We start from the raw sequence: 19871 nt of genomic DNA on the forward strand, positions 1-19871 counted from the left end.
ATACTCTGTGCGCTCTGAGGGTGCATGGATACTCTGTGTGCTCTGAGGGTGCATGGATACTCTGTGCGCTCTGAGGGTGCATGGATACTCTGTGTACTAAGGAGAAAAATCTTCACAGCCCCCAAACTCACCTAACTCCCTTTTTACTCTTCATGTTTTAATGGATAGCTGCTGTGTTAGGTTGACCTTTCCCCTTCCCATGTGGTACTAGGAACCAAACTCATGGTGTTACACATGCTAACCAAGTGCTGCACCAATGAGCCATAGCCTTGGCCGTGCATTTCTTCCTGTGAGTAATATCTGCAATCTTAGGTGTTCATGCCTTAAGGATCAAAGTTCTAAGCAATTGTGTGTGTGTGTGTGTGTGTGTGTGTGCGTGCGTGTATGCATGCATATTCTCAGCAGTGAAGAATGCTTGCTGTTCTTCCAGAAGCCCAGAACTCAGAGCACCATCTCAGGTGGCTCAGAGCTTCCTCTAACTCCAGCTCCTGGGGATCCATTGTCCTCTTCTGGCCTCCAAGGGTGCCTTCACACACATGGCAAACGTATACACATACGAGACTCAAAGTAAATCTTATAAAAAGTTTGAAACGTTGAATTTACAATAGACAACTTGCTTTTAAAAAGGCAAGAGAGACAGCTGTGTAGAAGTCATGACTGGTGACCTGTGAGGACACAGTGGAATCAGGTAGTTGTGGTCCATAGATCCAGGACACTGGGCACGTGTGTGAGCTGCTGTGAAGGAGTGATGACCTAGACCACTAGCACAGTGGAGACAAGCTGCCACCTCAAGGTTCCCTCAGTCTCGACAGCCTTGCTATCCTGAGATCTGACATGAAGGCTGTAGTTTCAGGGTGTCAGAGGAAGAGGTCTCCAGCCATCCTCCCTTCCAGCCTTCATGCCCAGTGCCAACAGGTACTGAACTACCTATAAGGCAGTTTAGGTTCTCTGGTGGTTTTATGATATGCAAGAGTGGTGTATTGTATTGCAATATAAGTCAGAAGTATAAAAGGTAAATTATAGATTTAGCGCTTCTAAACTTTATAGTCTGCATATGGAACCAAGCATTGTAACTGTTTATACATGTTATATATAGTTTTCAGTCTTACTACCAATGTCATTCTTAAAACAGAAACACATTTTTAGCTAGTTACTGAAAATATTCCTTTAAAAGGTGCATTATAGACATTTTCTATACTTTCAGAAACTGGCATTATAATTTCAATTTAATTGAATCATTGAAATTATGTCTATTCATGCAAAAACCAGCAGAAGGCTTTTTCAAAAATTAAATCTTTGAGTAAAATAGGCCCAGATGTTATGCTGACTACCTGCAAATCCCCTTAAACGCCTACACTGAAGTCCACTCCCAAAGTGGCAGGAAGCCATAAATAAGGCTTCACGGACTCCTGTGAAGGAATGTGTGTCCTAGAGACAAGCCCTTGCCCTCAGTCTAGCCTATGAGCACCTGGTAAAAAAGCACACACTCATCAGCAATCAAACACACTGGCACCTTGACCTTGCACTTGATAGCCTCTCAAACTGTGAGAAAGAAATGTTTGGTCCTTCTATGCTATGCTATCAATGCCACAGCAGTCAAAGATGAAGAAGACACCTGGGAAGTGGTATAATGCTGGACTGAGAAATCAGTAGCTTACATTGTGCCTAGCCAGGCAACTGCTTTAAGAATGCTAGTTCAGCTAGATGTGGCGGCAAGCACCTTTAATTCAAGCACTAGTAGGTGGAGAAAGGAGGATTTCTGTGAGTTGGGGGAAGCCTGGTCTACATAGCCAAGTCTAGGTCAGCCAGGGTTGTACAGTTAAGTCCCCGTCTCTAAAATAAAGGGTAGGAGTGCAACAGTTTAGAAAGCACTGGCTTAATTAACCCAAGTTCAATTCTTAGCACCCATTTGGAAGCTCACACTATCTGTAATCCTGGTTCCAGGGGATTAAATTTCCTCTTCTTGTCTCTGTGGGTACACAGGTATGCATGTAGGTAAAACACCCATCCATACACCTAACAACAACATTTTAAAATGTTAAAGTAAAAGCTACTTCATCCTGGAGCTTGTAGGGGCAGGAAAGTGAAAACAAGTAGCCCGTCTAACAGAGCAACAGGCTCCAGGGTCACTGAGACCCGGTCTCAGGAAGAGAGAGAGCAAACAGTGCCACCATCCTCTAGTGTCCATGAGTGCACACAGTTCACATGCACAAACATGCACACACAGCCTCACATACATTCAGAATTCTTACATTCATCTTAGCTCTTCATTGTGTTCTTATTGCTTCTCAACACACTTCTATTAGACACAGGTTCATCCTGGAAGAAATGTCTGCAGAATGTTGAATGTGTCACTAACTGCCCATTCTGTTCAAGCCAGACTTGTGCCAAGGCACAATGGTTGAGGGGTGCTTCAAACTATCTTCATCATGTACTGTTGAATGATTTGTACACGCAGGAGAGAAAAACCCTTCAACTTAGATTCTAACAATCTGGAGGACACCTGTTGTAGCAGCACTTTGGAGCACAACTTCTAAATAAACTGTGATAATGAATCACACAGGCAAGTGACTTAGCACTCACTTCCCTCTCATCACTCCAGGGATGTGGATGGCTGTGGACACAGCAGGAGGCTGAGTTTAGTCTTACCAGCTATCTCCAACATTCTGTCCCCTTCCACTACAAACTATTTTCTTAGTGAGAAAACTTGCATGGTTGACACAGTTACTAATAACACCACTGAAACATTGCATTCGACAAAAGGGATCATTTCAGTAAAAGTGATTCTCTAAAGAAAATCAAAAAAGCATTTTCAAGTCCTTATTGTTACTGAAATGAATATACACAAGCATAAAGATTTTATATACTGTATCCCAACAGAAACATGTAAGAAAAATTGCTCTAAGGGATTTCTACATTATGGTGGGGGTCCACAACTCAGCAAGAGCTGCCCTACAGAAGTGCTTTGATTAGCTTCACAATTAACCTTCAGGACTTGAAGAGTTCCCTGGTGCAGACTTAATGAGTTCTGACCTTCTGTGATCCCAAATAACATCTCAACCATGAGCCACAGAACTAGAGATTTGGAAAATGGTATGATCTTTATCTACCAAAATGTGGTAAGAATGAGGATGACAACAGAGGGTAGTAAGGGCCAGAGAAGCCACATTCATGTCCCTAGACAATGCTGACACCTTCAGACAGTGGAAGAGGGCTGACATAACTGTTTCCAGAAACCATGTTGCTTAGTTACCATGACCCAAAAGCAAGTCGGTGAAGAAACACTTACACTCTGAAACACCTCCCACAAAGACTTTACCACAGTGATGAAGTAAAGTCTTTTTTTCTAACCACTGCTAATTTCTTAGCTCCAGCTGACCAGCAAAGCTAAGTCTTGTGTTAGTAGTTCTGGTATCTTGTTAATCACAGCTGATTCTTCAGCCCTAGCTAACCAGATCCACAGAATCTTAATTCAAATTAACAAATGACCCTGACAGCCTTTAAACTTCCTCTGAAATTTCACAAGCCAGACTTCCATCATCTGCATTGCTCTTAACAATCTTATCTTCCAAGATACCAGAGAACATCCCACAAAACTCTTAACACTCAATGGCTCTTCTAGCTCAAAGTTCAAAAGTCCTTTTACAATTCTCCCCAAAACATGGTCAGGTCTGTCACAGCAATACCCCACTACACTAGTATCCATTTGTCTTAGGGTTTCTATTGCTGCAATGAAACCACCATGACCACATAACTGAGAACAGCATCTGGTCACTTGGCCTAAGTCCTTATTTTTCCTCATAATACCATCACCTCGAAAATGTACATGAAGCTGGGGGGGGTTTGGTATTTTTGCCAAGAGGGGAAAAATACTCTAAGACACAAATTCAAAACAGATGAATGTATCTTAAGAAGTGAATATATCTGGGTGGTACTTTAAAATCCTCAAGTCTTCCAGGTGGCTATGAACAGGTAGTTCTCAGCAGCCACGTGAAAGAAGCTTTGCCTAAATAGGTAAGAAAAACCAGCACAGTCTTCTTCCAGGTAGGGATTCCAGATCTACTCCTTTGAAATGGAGCGGCCAACAGCAGGGTTACTCAGGTAGCTCTGTGCTCTGCAGCACAAGAAAGGACACTGGGATAGGATGGGATGTTACCTGGAGATGGGACAGTAACATCTGTGAGGCCTGGTCAGTTCCAACTGCTTCCAGGCTTGTCTGGGAACTCAAGCATTAAGCCTTGGATCTCTTCTTGTGACTGTTACTATTCCTCATGGCAGCTGAATTCAAAGAGAGACAATTCCAAAAACCGGTAGCCAGGCTAGACCAGGGCTTTTCTAGAATAGACCCCAGTTCCTCTTTAATGTACCGATCAAAGTAGTCCCCAGCTAAAATCAAAGTCAATGCAGGAGGGAAACAGGCCTAGGTAAGAGACATAGGTCACTGGTGGGCTTCAAAGTCATACTCCGCTAAGCATTGAATGAGTGCATGAAATCCTGCTAAATGTGGTGAAATCCTGCTATATGAGGGAGGGAAGGGACTGCTGAGGGAGAATTCGAAATTCTATGTACAGCAGAACAAATGCATCCAACCCCAAACTTAAATCAGATTTAAAAAAAAGTAATTACACTAATTCCGTCTTCCCTCTGTGTTTTACTGAACACAGTTTATGGAATTCAAATCAACATTAACATAATGGCATTATTTCCAGCCATATATTAATTTTTAATATCCAAGTATATTCAAAGACTTCAAAAATGTATCAAAGGAGTATAGATTTGATGTGTTGTGGTTACAGTGTGTACTCAAACTGTCCCATGTACTTGATCCACATTATTTTACCTAACCCTCTCTAATGTCTTGTGCACAGGAAACAAATAACATTATGAATGACTAAATGGGAAACTCCAGTCACACTGTGGAAATGAAGATCCAAGGACATAAACCAATCTCTCCAGTCTTATAGTCTATTCCCTCTTTCAAGCTTATCATACGTTTTCTTCATAGTGTTTTCAAGACAGAATATTAAATTCCACATTGGTGGCTCAGTGGTTAAGAGCACTGGCTACGCTTCCAGAGGACCTGGATTCAATTCCCAGCACCCACACTGTAGCTCACAACTGTCTGTAGCTCCAGTTCCAGGGGATCTGGCACCATGACACAGACATACATGCAGGTAAAACATCAATGTACATAAAACAAAAATAAAAATTTTAAAATTCTACATTGCTTCACATTGGTCTACATATAAAATAGTTTTTTAAGGATTTATTTCATTTTTATTTGTGTTATGTTAGCTGTATGAGCATATGTACATAACATCTAGGTGGTATTTGTGAAGACCAGAAGAGGGCATCGGTTTCCCTAGAACCCAAGTTATAGGTGCTTGTGAGCTACCATGTGGGTGCTGGGAACCAAACCCAGGTCCTGTGTATGTGTGTGTGTGTGTGTGTGTGTGTGTGTGTGTGTGTGTGTGTGTGTGTGTGTTGGAGAGCGGAGGGCATCAGATGCTTCTGAACTGCAGGTATGGGTAGTGAGCAAGGGCACCCCACCAGCACATACAAACATACAAATTAAGTTTGTATGTTAAAAGCTTGGGGATAAGGTCATCCAGAAAGGAAAAATCCTGGCCCAGCTTCTCTACAATCAGAAACTGAGTAACACAATGTAATCACAATGGGCAGAGACGGAAGAATTACATGACTTAATTTAGGTGTATATATTTCTATTGTAATTATCCTTAAGACCATGTATAATAATTGAATGAAGAGAACATTTTAGCATAAAATATTATTTTAAAAATTGTCTTCCTTTTCTAAGGAAATGAAGTTGCTTTCTGACTTATGCTGAACTTGGGACAGATAGAATGGACATGAAAGGGCAGCTCAGCACAGCCTGACAAGGAAGCTCATTTTGTTGGGGGTTGGGGAGTCTGGTGGCACACACCCTTCCCCCATCATCAGAGAGGCAGAGGCAGGAGGAGCTCCGAGCTGCAGTCAGCCCCTGTTCTCTCACTATTCCCCTTGCTCTTTCCATCCCCAATGCCATCCTCCTTGCTCAGCTCAGTTCAGCAGAATACTTAAAATTTTCTTTCTTTCTTTTTAGGATAGGTTTTCATTATGTAGACCAGGCTGGCTCTGCAACTTTTTGATCCTCCTGCCTCAGGCTCCCCAAGTTGCTGGGAATACAGGTATATATCATCGTACAACTTTAAACTAAATTTGTGGTGATTTTTGCCTTTTGATGAAAATAAAAGCAAAATACAACAAGAGAAAGCAGGCTGTCTCACTGAGTTTCAGGTTTCTAAAAAAACAGACATCTGTAGGAAATCAAAATATTAACCACTTACACGTTACTTAACTAGACCATCAAGTCACAGTGATAAATACAAACCAATGGAAACTTACGCTCATATATAATCCCACATACAACAGTAAGAATACCAAGCTCACCCCCTACACATCTCTAAGCAATTTTCCACCCACTAGTCACTGTATAAGAAACATTTCTTTCTAAAACTATCCATGAATTTACATTTTCATGGGTCTTTGAAATTTACAAACCAAGAACTGTAGTAAGACTAAGGACAAAAATGAGTTCAGCATTAGCAATTTTTTTGAAGAGCCTCTATAAACAGGATTTGATTGTATGACCTGTTCTAATATAAAAGCCAAGAAGTAAAATGTTAACTACTTCACTAACTTGCTGCACACACAAACATACATTTATTCTTTTATAATGTAAAAGCAGTTTCCTTAATTCTAGTAAACACATGAGAAAGTCCTAAAAAAAAATATGTATCAAATATTTGAGAAACTTGCAATTGATCAGCTTGGCTTAGCTCACATGTATTCCTGATACCTACACCAAGAAAGCCAACACTGTCATAACCAGAGGCTTGAACACCAGTCTCCACCGGCACCAAGAACACCGCTGTGGCTTTACACAATCGGTGCATGTTAAAAAGAATCACCCCATGTCCTAAATATTACCAACATTAATGCATGCAATTTTATTTGTGTTTTGCATGCAGATGACAATTGTGAATGATTCCTTATGCATTGCAATAAACCTAATAAGCGCCTTTTTAATTTTCTGTTGTTGCTTGATTTAATTTGGAAAAAAAAAAAAGCCTGATAATGTGTAAGTATTTCAGTGTATATTTCAAATATCATTGTATCATTTTAGCAGAAATCCCTCAGTGTGGTTTCTCAGGTATGTCACTACAGAGGTCTCCCACATGAAAATAATACAGTTCTTTCTCACATTATAACTATCGAGAAATGAACTCAGAATACAAAGTTAGAATAACAGAAAAGATATAATCTCTCATTCATATACTACAGATTTATTTTTCCAAATGGTAAGAGACTAGTAGAGATGATTTTTCTCACTCAGGGAATAAAATCATGTTTGTCAGTGAACCAGACTAAGCTCTAGATGTTTGATCCTGTGCAAAATACAAAAACCTCATAGAACGGTAGAAGACAAACACATAAACATAAATGCAGTGTAAGGAAAGCTATGGCAAAAGCCATGTGGTTGATGCAGAAAAAGAGCCATGGAATCTAGGTAAGTAAGGACATGAGTTCCACTAGAAGGAAGTGAGAGAAGAACGGGGCTGAGGACTGGGGTGAAGCAAGGGTGGAATTCCATCTCCTGCTACAGTGACTGCCCATCAGCTTCCCGGTACTGAAGTGCTTAGAGAGAACTTGACGACGACGCTGGGCTCGAGACATTTGTACAATGCACAGCTGTACTTACTACAGATGAGACTGCCGCTTACCACATAGTGAGAGAAGGAACTCTACCCTGCTGAGATGATCCAAATAAAACATGGAGCTCAAACGACTCGTGGGGGTTAAAGACCCTTTGGCAACTCCAAAACTCCAGGAAAACTGAGCAGCTACACTTTAAAATCACTTCTCCAGAGTGAGGAAGAGTACTCAGTGATTTGCCAGCTGAGCACAGTAGAGGATGTTCTAGGGTTCTTTCAGGATTCTAGGTAAGTCATTGCAAAACTTTGCAGTCAATTACCACAGTCTAAAACACATTACATTTCTGTCTACATTCAGCACAAATACAGAGCAGACAGTGAGGCTGCTAACTGCACGATGTATATATTACCTTACAGTTATGACAGTGTATCCTTATGCAGAGTATTTCTCTTTTAATCTATTTTCTTACAAATATGCCACAATTAAGTTTTTTTAAAAAGCAGAACTGTTAAGAGAGATCTAAAAAAAAAAAAAAAATCATTAACAGTTTCCTACCTTTAATAGACAAAGTGCTGATATCTAGCAGATAAAATTTACCAAATAAATTTAGAATGTGTATGTCCTAACAGACACATATTTGCATCATGACACACAGAACACATGCTGATTTTCTTCACTGAAAAGTGTATGCAGTTCCTGTAACAAACCCCTTCGAGTGTCTGACAGCAGAGGAGCGCTCACTTAGGACCCATGCTTCCCTAGCTCCATGAATCTTCACAGCCACCAGGAAGAGGGAAGAGCAGTTCACTCTACAGTGCAAAGATGCCAGGAAAAACAGCTACAAATATCTAAGTTTACACATGTACACAGACCATACCAAGCAAAATTTCATGGTAAAGCAAGAAGAAATTACTGGAAGAGGTGGCATTTTAAATAACTTACCTTTCGTCCATCACTTGCATGGCAATTCACATTTAGAGGAGTCAGTAAAGCCATTAGTTTTTCTTCATTACCACTCCTATAAAAAGGCAGCAAGTTAATTTCTGTAAAGCTATAGAGCTTCTTATGAATATTTATAGTTGTTTTATAGTGGAAAACAACAAGGCTTTTGCAATAGAGTTTAAACGTGGATCACAATGCATGTCTATAATATTCATTTCAGTTAACATAATTCCTGTTAATTATGTGGTGGTATGGTATCATGAGTAATGTAGCATTCCACATTTAAAAATGTATCTACATAGTCATTTTAATTACAAACTTCACTTAGAAATTATCTAAAATATTAGAATTTAAAAATACAAAATCTATAAAGAGGTAATCAATTAGATTATAAATGACCATTACTACTACCACCACAAACAACAAAATAGCTGAGAATTTTAGCATTTACTTTATGTCTCTCCTTCAAGCGTGGCTAGGAAAAGAAAATCTTTAAAGCAAAATACAGATATAGGCATATAAACACTCCAAGAATAAGAATATCTTTTGAAAGGTTTGCAGGTAGTACCTCAAGATATGTTACAAAATAAAATTAGCTTTACAGTGCTCAGTATAGTGAAGGATTCTGTCATTATGTCCACTAACAATGTAAAATGAAATACACAAAGACTTAATAGATCTTACCCACACTATCTCTTAAAACCCCAGCAAGAAAAGATCACATTATAAATCTTTACACTCTTCTACCTGCTCCCCCACACACCCGTTTCTCCCTTAAATGCATTATACTACTTAAAATGAATGGAATCACTTACCTAGCAGCTTCTAGGAGTTCGTCTTTTTTGTATTCACCTAGATGATTGCAAAATATCATGCTGTTAGCATTTGGCAGAAGACAGATTAAGAAATGCAGTAGGCAGCAAATAGAGAATTAAACAGAGAAGAACAGAAAAGAGAGTCCACACCCCGCTGGGTGATGGAGCCGTGACGTTAGCCAGCTAGTGAAGGCAGCATCACCAGTGCCTTGGAGACGGGCAGTAAATTGACGCAGCTTCTTGTCCAATCCTCAGATGAAATAGCTTTCTTCAGACAGCCAATGAATGCTAAACCTCGAGTCCAGGAACACATTCCCTCTGATAACAGCACGCCAGCTCAAGACAATGTCCCTTCCCCCCGATTTGTATTCAGGCTGTCACAGTATACTTGTGAAGCATAATACATTCTGAGACAAAAGCAAAATAACGTGGCTCTTTAACGGTACAAATTACTAGCCTTCAAAAAAACCTGTTTTATTTGTAATGCCACGGAAAGTTTTTTTTTTTTTAATTAATTACCATCACTGAGCTTTATAGCAAGAAGAAAAAAAAAAACACACAGTAAATATGGAACCACGGATGCTATTTGCCTTGATAGGGAAGGTCTGTAGACTAGAAATACGTGAACTACGTACCAAATGCTAGGCGCCTCTTGGAGGCAGTGCTCCAAAAACCAAAGCCTAGAGCACAGTCTTAACCGGCAGCGATAACCTAGCCTGTGCTGTTAACCTTTATGCTTGGTGTACTACACTTTACCAACAGTAAACCTTAGTAAGTAGGGTCTCTGGAAATAAACAAGTAACTAATTGTTATGGTATGAGTCATTTTACTCTCTTCTTTTTTTCCACAATGGATTTTTCAAAACAGAACTTCCAAGTCTCCCATAGCAGATTCCTTAGAGCACCCAAGTTTCTCTTGCTCAAATGAAGGATGAGGAGCCTTACTAACAACAACACTGTGTTTGCTCCTTCGACAAACAAAAAGAACAGCCAGGACTGTAACTGTGATTGCTTTCATGCAATAACTGTGCTGGTAATATCATTAAAGAAATGATTATACAAATTGTCTTAATATGTCCTTCTGTGAAAATTAGCAGGTATATATTAGAAAAAGAAGACTTTGGATCAAATAAAAGTTATACCATAACTTTAAAATACTTTTAAAAAAAAACTTTAAAATTTGCAGTTATACCTTTCTTTGTATTTTGATGTAAAACTGAGCTATTTCAACACAAACTCTACAAAGATACCAAGGAGCAGCTGCTTAACTCCTATGATCTGCTATTAATGAATATTATATCGCTTGTGTCTTGAATTGGAACTAGGCTAAAATCTAGAAGCTATCATCACATGTTTTCAAATGTAGAAGTTATTAAGGGAATCTTATACTAATAAAGTCAGTTCTATGTACCCCCCCAATTCCATACAGTAATCTGAACAATTTCAGAATCACAAAATTAGTCTTTTCAATTTCCTATAAACTGTAGTTCAAATTGTTTAATAAATAACTGCACAAAAGTCAAATTGTATCTTCAGGCCAAAAAAGGATTAAGAGTTAAAAACTTACCTTTATTATACATTTTCTAACAGCAGTATGGAAGTTAAACATACTAGGAATGTCATGTTATAAAGCCAAATTAAAAACTTAAAAAGCCTGAATAATTACAATCTAAATAATGCAAATTATGGAATACATCTATAAAGCCACTCATGTATTCAAAAGGTATGTATATATGTGTATATGTATATATGTATGTGTGTATGTATATATATGTGTGTGTGTGTGTGTATATATATATATATATATATATATATATATATATGCACATGCCATGTTCAAAGACAACAATATGCACATGCCATGTTCAAAGACAACACTGCCACCTCTGACTTCAAGGAAGATTATCCTATTAAAGCAGAAAAAGAAGTAAGCAAATGATTACAGTAGATTGTGAGGAAATCCTATGAAATACTATTATGTGCTTATTGGCTAGTCTAAATGGGATTACTAACAGGCTAACTAGGACTAAGGAAGCCTTTCTGGGAGAGAGAGACTAAAGCAGTTTTTAAAGACGTTTTAAAGAAGAAAGAAGCTTTCAGGTAAGGACTGAGAGAGAGAAGGAAAGGCCTGAGGGAAGACAGGAAGTGCTGGCTCTTTCTGGACAACCCAGTGACACCCGCAGGACAATGAGACAGACTGCATGAAAGGACTAAGTTTGAACATGCTGAGAAAACATTGGATGTTTGTTTCCTAAAGGAGGGTTGCAAAATCACTGCATTTAAGCATCTTCCAGCTTACTGACTACATAACTATTCCCCACCTATACTTTACTCCAGCACCCAGGGCATGGGGATGAGATACCAGGCTCTGACAGCTGACATCCTGTACTATGTACACATACACTTGACCTCAAGCACCTACTCCTGATGTCCAAGTCATGGTGAAATATAATTCCAATAAGCTAAGTTACAAAACAGCAAAGGACTCAGGCACCTCAAAGTCCCAATCAGTCTATGGACAAAGGTCCTAATCATGCACAGCATGCAATTTTGCAAAATGCACATTTTTGCAAAAATATTATTTCTGCATGGGCTGATAATAAGGCAATGCTTCAAAAGAGACATGTAAGTATGCATTACAGATGACGCTACTCTAACTGTTAGAGATCCAGGGCTTTAATCAGCTTTTCTGCAATACATTCCAGCATCCACTATCTGGTGCCCAAGGACCACAATCAGTCAACAGCCGAAGCCATTTCTCACACTCTGCCTCGCAGGAACTGGTACATAATGAATCTAGAGTCCTTTGTACACTGACAGCAAAGCCGAGCTGCTTACAGCAGCCACACCACCAGATCTGTTTCACTTTAGCAGGGAGAGCACGGTGCTCTACGGACACTGGCCTTCTTTCTCTCTCTCTCTCTCTCTCTCTCTCTCTCTCTCTCCCTCTCACTAAGGGGTGATAAGAGGTGTGCCGGGAAGCAGACAAAGAGCAGGCTGGAGTGAGAAGAGCTGGCTTCACATCCCAGTGTTCATTATAATACAGGGGAGTGAAAACAGGTAGGGACAATGTTTGGGTTTTTTTTTTTAATAGTCATTAATACCAAATATTGATACATGCAAAAAGATGGGTGCCCACAGAGATACACAAATTAATGTTTTTAAAATGTTGTCAGGCCAAAAATAAACCTCCCCTTCCTATTTCTCTGACACAGTCAGAAATAACCTCTCTTTCTCTTAGGATGCAGGGAAACTTTTCTCTTGGAAACTTACATATAGAAGCCATGATTACTGATTTACCCCAGTGTTGACACTGTGAGGGGTCTTTACATCCAACAACTCGCAGGATCAAAGCAGACCATTTTGTAAAAATGAGCCATTTTGTTTTTCAGAGATGGAATAACATGGGAAGTTTATGAACATGGAAATCACAGGTTAAAAGTAGTAAGAGACTGAAAAGAAATTCTGACCTCTGTTTTTACACCACACTGTGTGTGCCCAGCAGTGACAGCTCACATTATACATGAAATGAAAGAAATGTAACTGAAAAGTCGCCTGTCTCCACTTCACCCGTGTCTCTGGCCTGCCTAGCTTGTTCCTTGCTATGCAGCCTAGGCTGGTCTGGAACTCAGTCTCCCAAGTTCTGGAATTACAGACATATACCACCATGCCCAGTGGCTGTCATATTCATTAGTTAATAAACTGATCCTGAAGCAGTCACATGAGTGTCTAGTTTCATACTCATCTATCAGGCTCAGTAACTAAGCTAATGCCTAGACAAAGAATCACTAAATTTGAGCCTTGGAAGACAAGATATATGTACGCTAGAAGAAAGAAACTAAATTGTGAAGCACAAGAACATTTTATAAAGCAAAGAATTAGTAGCTTTAAATGATATAATACACCAAAATTTTCCTATCAGAACTACTGTGAAGCGCCGAGCATATAAACATGGACACCTGGGCACGGGAAGAGGAATAAAGGAAGTTCTTCTGGGTCTATTCAAGTGATCAATGTATTTCACATCTCCATAGCATGCTTTAATTCCTGGACTTGGGTGTCTCAAGGAAGAGCTTTGTACAGACCTCAGTCAAGAACCTCCACTATCAAGTTAATGCGGGGACTCCCCATTGCTAAGTGTCCAGCAGTACCACGAACTGACTGTTGATATTGCCTGGATCAGTAAGTTGACACAGGCTGGACTTGAATTTGTGCTGATGATCCCCAGCCTGACTCCCAACAATGGTTTTACAGGTGCACCCCAGCAGTGGGGATACAGTGCCTTTTTGGTGGGGGTGTTTTTGTTTCTTGGGAACAGTCTCACTGTAAGGCCCTGGCTGACCTGGAATTCCCTCTAGAGCAGGTAGTCTATAGAGAGTGCTGAAGAGTGCCCCGAGCTTCTGATAAGACAATACAGAAAGCTTTGCATTGACGTACCATCTTACACAAGAAATCGATTCTCTAAGCTAAACCCACAGCCTATTTAGGGGAAGAAAATATTAGTTTAGGTGATGTATTTCATTGTGTTTTGGTTTGAAGTCTCTGAACTAGTTACACGGTTGTAGAAAGAACTTAGCTACATGACCAGCTAACTACTCTCAAACCACTAAGGCTAGACCCTCCTGCACACCAATCTCCCACAGCTACTCTATTACATAGAAACAAGGGTGGGGGAGGGGGGAGTAACTAGCCTACTGTTTTCATTCTAAAATCTTCTATGACTATTTCCAAAACAAGGAAAAACCTACAAGGGTCTGTGACCTTAGAGCTCAGAATGCCCACTATTTACAAGTCATCCAATACTGATCCAATAGCAAGTGAAGGACTCTACAATTAAATAAAAAATCCAATTATCATGTTTGCTCTGAAAAAAAAAAAAGGAAGTAGTTTAGAAAAGTGAACTGCATAGTTGATCCTCTCGGCAAGAGTTCATGCTATACTGATGATAATCTTTTATGCTTTCTTTCCATTCTTTCGTTCTTCCCTTCCCCTCCCTGGATCAGTAAGTTGACACAGGCTGGACTTGAATTTGTGCTGATGATCCCCAGCCTGACTCCCAACAATGGTTTTACAGGTGCACCCCAGCAGTGGGGATACAGTGCCTTTTTGGTGGGGGTGTTTTTGTTTCTTGGGAACAGTCTCACTGTAAAGCCCTGGCTGACCTGGAATTCCCTTTATAGAGCAGGTAGTCTATAGTAACAAAATCCACTTGCCTCTGCTTCCCGGGTGCTGGGATTAAAGGCCTGTGCCATCATGCTATGTATGTAGATATTTTTCTAAGACCTACCTACCAATGAACAACCTTAACTTCAAGACTGAAATGGGTACACATAACTACCAAATTTCACTGAAAACTATAAATGCTATAGGGAATGTTTTTACACTACCAGGGATGTTCTGTAATATGATACAAGCGTTTTTCCATATTATGTACTCATGTATATTTTACATTTGTATTTTTTTTTCCAGAGGGAGGAGACCTCACTATGTAGGCTACAGCGATCCAACTTGTTTCTGTCTCCTGAATGCTGAGATTTAAAAGTGTATACTATCATGACTAGTATGTTTGCATTTGCAAAATATTTAAAATTTTTTACTGTGTGTTTTTGTGTATGTGTATGTATGTACACACACGAGTGCTCACGCATGTGTAAGAATGTGCTGGTGGAAGCCAGGAAGGGGGGTTGAGATTTTTCTGGTGCTAGAGTTACAGGCAGCTACGAGTCTCCAGCATGGGTGCTGAGAATCTAACTGCGGACCTTTGCAAGAGTAGCAAATGTTCTTAACCACTTGAATCGTCTCTTAGATACTACTAACACGTAGAATATTTTTATTGCACCCTAAAATTTTCCAGGCTTTTGTGAAGCCTCGTTTCATGCCAATATTGTTTAATTTCTGTCTCTAAGTTTCTGTTTACTTGACATCTCTTCTTTTTATTCCCCCACTGCTGGGGATTGAACCCAAGGACTTGCATGTGTCTGAGGACTGACTCTGACCCAGCCCCACAATGTCCTTACACTTCTAAGTCACACAATGTCATCTAAATGGAATTACTGAACACATAAACTTTTGAGTCTAGGTTTTTTTCTTTACTTGTGTAAATGCTTTTGAAATCTGTCCTTGACACTAAACAGAGTAGGTTTTTTAATTGTTAAGCATTATTCCATAACATAGACATATTTAATTTGATTATCCTTTTCCAAGTTCCAGTCTTTGGCAGTTATAAATGAGGCTACTATAAACATCTATAGAAACCATTTCAAATGGACATACGATTTCATTTCTCTTGGGCAAACATCTAGTAACGCTGATTGCCATGTCGCATTTTAAATATGTATTTAACTTTGTAAGAAGTGGTCATCCCACATCTTTTAAAACCTAAGAAATTAAACCAACACATCAAATTACAAGTTCTGCCAGCACATTACCCATTTATCATCTCCTCTCTGCTTGAAATTTTTTCCATTCTCACTGTTATTACTAACTTTTTACAATAGTTCTATAACTAGTCCTTAATGTCTTTAATTTCTAAATCACACCCACCACATTCATTTTTAATTTAGTCTACCTCATTGCTCAATGACGTCAAAGACAGTTCTTAGAAAACTAGTCCCATGATGGACTTCCACATTAGTTTGTAATTCTTTAGGGTTAAACTTGTCACAAGAAGCAAGGGTCTGACAGTTCCTAAATAGGCGCGTCAGAAAATGCTAGAGCTACTGCAGGCTGGTGCATTCAAAAGGCAAAGCATCCCGATAAAAGGAAGGACTGCAGGGACGCAATCTTCCTTTCAAAGATAACAATATGGTTCCTATAAATCACAATGTGTGTGTTCGTACAGTCTCACAGCTCTGAGACAGCAGGTTCTGCACATCAAACAGCTTCTTATAGAAAGAGATCAATTTTGCCTACAGGTTGACTCAAAAAACACTTTTGAAATAAGCATTGTAAAATACCTCACATAAAATAATGCAAACATTACGAGACAGCGTTGAGTATCTTGATATGTCTAATTCTTTGATGGATGTACTTTTCTCTCATGAGTGCATTCACCGTGTTTATGTAAAACTACCCACCGGCCTTGCTAAAAGGCTAGTACCATAAATACTAACTCTTGGAACATTCAAGGACTACAGCAGCTGGATGGTGGAATTTCCAGTGAAGTGTTACATTAGCATTCTAAGTTGCCTGTCCTTGACAGAATCCGTTTTTGAACTGTATCATTTACATCTATGCATCAATAGGGATTCTATGCATCAATAGGGATTATCTGAAAAAAAAAATGATGCTATATTTTCTGTGATAGTCCAAGGCCACATACTAGGCGCTTCCACTACAGTATCATGGTAAGGTAAGCTGTGGGTTCATGAAACGAGTGGCCAAGCACTTCTAGAAGGCTATATATATTGTTATTTCAAAATATTTACTCTTCTCTTGGTGTTATCAAATGCATTTAATTTTGAATATATAAAAATGCAAATCCTTTCTAGTGGTTCAGCTCTGGAGAAGTGAGAACTAGTAGGTTCTTCAGTTTTTTGAGACAGGGTTTCTCTGTGTAGCCCTGGCTGTCCTGGAACACACTCTGTAGACCAGGCTGGCCTCGAACTCAGAAATCTGGGCCTGCATCTGCTTCCCAAGTGCTGGGATTAAAGACATGCGCCACCACTGCCCGGCTGATTCTTCAGTTTAACTTAAAGGAAATGTGGTGATAGGGAGATGTCTATCTTTCTAGATAGGAGAAAGCAATACGATGTTGTGGAACAGAATGTGAAAACGCCAGGAACTGACAGTCAAATGCTAGAAGAGCAAGGAGGCTAAACGCAAGGCTCTGCAGCCCTGAAATCAAACCCACATTCTCAGAACCAACAAGCCATGTCAGGATAAATCAGGATTCTTTGATGTGTACTTAAAATACAATGTGCTATTCAATTCTTTTTAACCTGTCTCATTACAGCAGGCTGGAACTCTGCTTCTACTTTCCTTTTTATCATAAAGCTGAGAGAGATGGTGTGTGTCCATGACTGTGGAGAACTGAATGAAACCCTCCACCACATACATGTCTCCAGGGGCAGGACAGGGCCTGCCGGACTTGGGAATCACTTGAGGAATTCTAACAAAGAGCTTCACTGTTAGGGCTGAAACACTTCAAACAAATTCAGGCCATGTGAGTTTGACCAAGTCATTTAACCTTCCTCCAAATCTCATGTTTCTCAATTTTTAAAAAAGAAAACTTACTTTATGGGGTTGCTCTGAGGGTCAGGGATAATACAAATAAAACACCCAATACTGCTTGACCCACAGAGAATATCCAAGATAGTAACAATGAAGAATGTGATTCACAATTTAAAGCATCTGGCTTTTACACCAATAACTGGTTCTTATTTGCTCTGTGTAACCAAGGGCAGTGTTCATCTTCTCTCATTAAACCCCTTGAAAGTTTTTCAATTAAAAGAACACTTACAGAATATGAGAAAACACATTCCCCACTCCCCATTATCCTTCTCTATAATAACATGAGTTTTTGTTTTGTTTTGCCTTTTTTTTTCCTCCAGTGAAAAGAGGGTGGCATTTTATATTACTGTCCTCTTTTGGGAGGCTGTGTTCCCAGAAAGTTGTAATCGCAGCAGAAGAAAAGTAGAGAAACTGATAAACCTATTAGTAAATCAAAAGAGAAAGACTACTCTAAAATAATGACCCCCAAAATAGTGGTAACAGTAAGAATGATGGGAGTCAGTCTCTCTCCCTCTCTACACCAAAAGGAACCAACCCTGATATGCAACAGTCTATAAAACCTCATTAAAGTTTACTATGCACATTAGTCGGCATGTTAAAGCCTGGGGCTTGAAACAAATTTTAAAGTAACATGAACCTAGTATTACCATTTTATCTTTATATTTAATATTTATTTATAATATATAGGAATTTAATTTTAAAATTGAAGAAATGGACATCTTCCCTCTTGGTAATGATTGTCTCCAAAATGATGGGATGAGAACACAGAGAACAATGCTTCTTCCTACGTACGGTCATTAAACAGCTAGAACAGTGACCACAATCCTTGCTTAGAGTGACTTGCTTTCTAAAGGATGACACTGTCAGTCTGGCATCATTCCTAGAGTCAACCTGAGTCTTGTAATTATCTCTGCACTTATATTAGCCTGTTTCTTTCTTTCCCGAAAAAGAATCTTACTCAAGGACCCAGGCACATCTTGAACTTGTGACCCTCCTGCCTCAACCTCCCCACCCTCCCACCCCCGCCCCCATGTGCTGTATGCCTAGAGGGCCTATCCCTTCTGAAACACAGGTAAAAGCCTGGACTAGACCCTGTAAGGAAACCTCCCAAACTACTCTCAAAACTCTCGTGAGATCCACTGTGCTCTGAGACCGCATGTAAGATAACCTTTGATGGTGCCAGCGAGTGTCTTCTACAGGTTCACAGGTTTCAAGTTTGGTCCCTAGTATGGCAATGTTGAGAAACAGTGGGACTCTTTAGGAAATGGGCTCATTCCAAAGTAAATATATATAGTCCGAAGTATCAAGTTTTGGCAAAAATGAATGCTAGTCTCCCACAGAAAGTTTCCTTGGTAATGGGTGACTGTAAAAAACAAGCTTGACCGCTCATCTTTCTCACTCTCCATCCGGCCACCACACTCACATCTACTCCTATCACAGAGGCCTCAGCAAAGCTAAGCAGCAGGGATTGGTGACAGGCCTTCAGAACTGTGAGCTCGCTTGTTCCCTTTCTTTAGAAACTGCCCAGCCTCTGGTACCTGTTCAACTTCACAAGCAACAGAAAAGGGTAACACAGCTAGCTAAAGGCTGTACCTCTGGGTGTTTAATGACGGCATCCAGTAAGACACATGCACACCCAGCATGCAAGTGACCATCGCTTTCCATACTATTTACTATCCTTATCCTGAAATAAAAGACCCTGTGCCAATTATCAACTGGGAGTTTTGTTTTGTTTGTTTGCTTTGCTTTTTTGAGAGGTCTCACAACAGAGCCCAGGCTAGCCTGGAGCTTTCAACAACCCCCACTTTGTGCTTCCACTATAAGCATGAGCTAGCTGAATGCAGCCATTCAACTTCTATTCAGCTACCACATTTTACTCACAACAAACTATGGACAGGGATGGTGGTATAAGCTTTAATCCCACCACAAGGAAGCTGGGGAAGGTACAGCATTGTCATTCCAGAACAGGGAAGACTACATAAGAAATAGGGTCCTATGTCAAAACAAAAAACTACAAAACAGAAAACCCAAAACCAAAACCAAAAAAAAAAAAAAAAAAAAAAAAACTGTGAGACTGCCCTGTCTCTGTTTTTCTTATTTGGTATTTTGAATTATTATAATTTAAATATCAGCACTTATTTCTTCTAGATAATTTACTTTTAGCCTA

At 39.7% G+C, this 19871-nt stretch overlaps 1 protein-coding gene across 1 annotated transcript in view; it reads right to left on the bottom strand.

The window, feature by feature from the left end:
* The window catches only part of Tnks (tankyrase), a 137175-nt gene that overhangs the window by 50353 nt on the left and 66951 nt on the right, over positions 1 to 19871 (bottom strand). The window contains exons 4-5 of the mRNA XM_021169245.2: positions 9474 to 9510; positions 8659 to 8734 (exon numbers count right to left, since the gene is read on the bottom strand). Of these exons, the coding sequence (XP_021024904.1) occupies positions 8659 to 8734; positions 9474 to 9510 (113 nt within the window). The remainder of the gene's footprint in view (positions 1 to 8658; positions 8735 to 9473; positions 9511 to 19871) is intronic.

Source organism: Mus caroli, chromosome 8 (assembly GCF_900094665.2).
Source record: "Mus caroli chromosome 8, CAROLI_EIJ_v1.1, whole genome shotgun sequence".
NCBI lineage: Eukaryota > Metazoa > Chordata > Mammalia > Rodentia > Muridae > Mus > Mus caroli.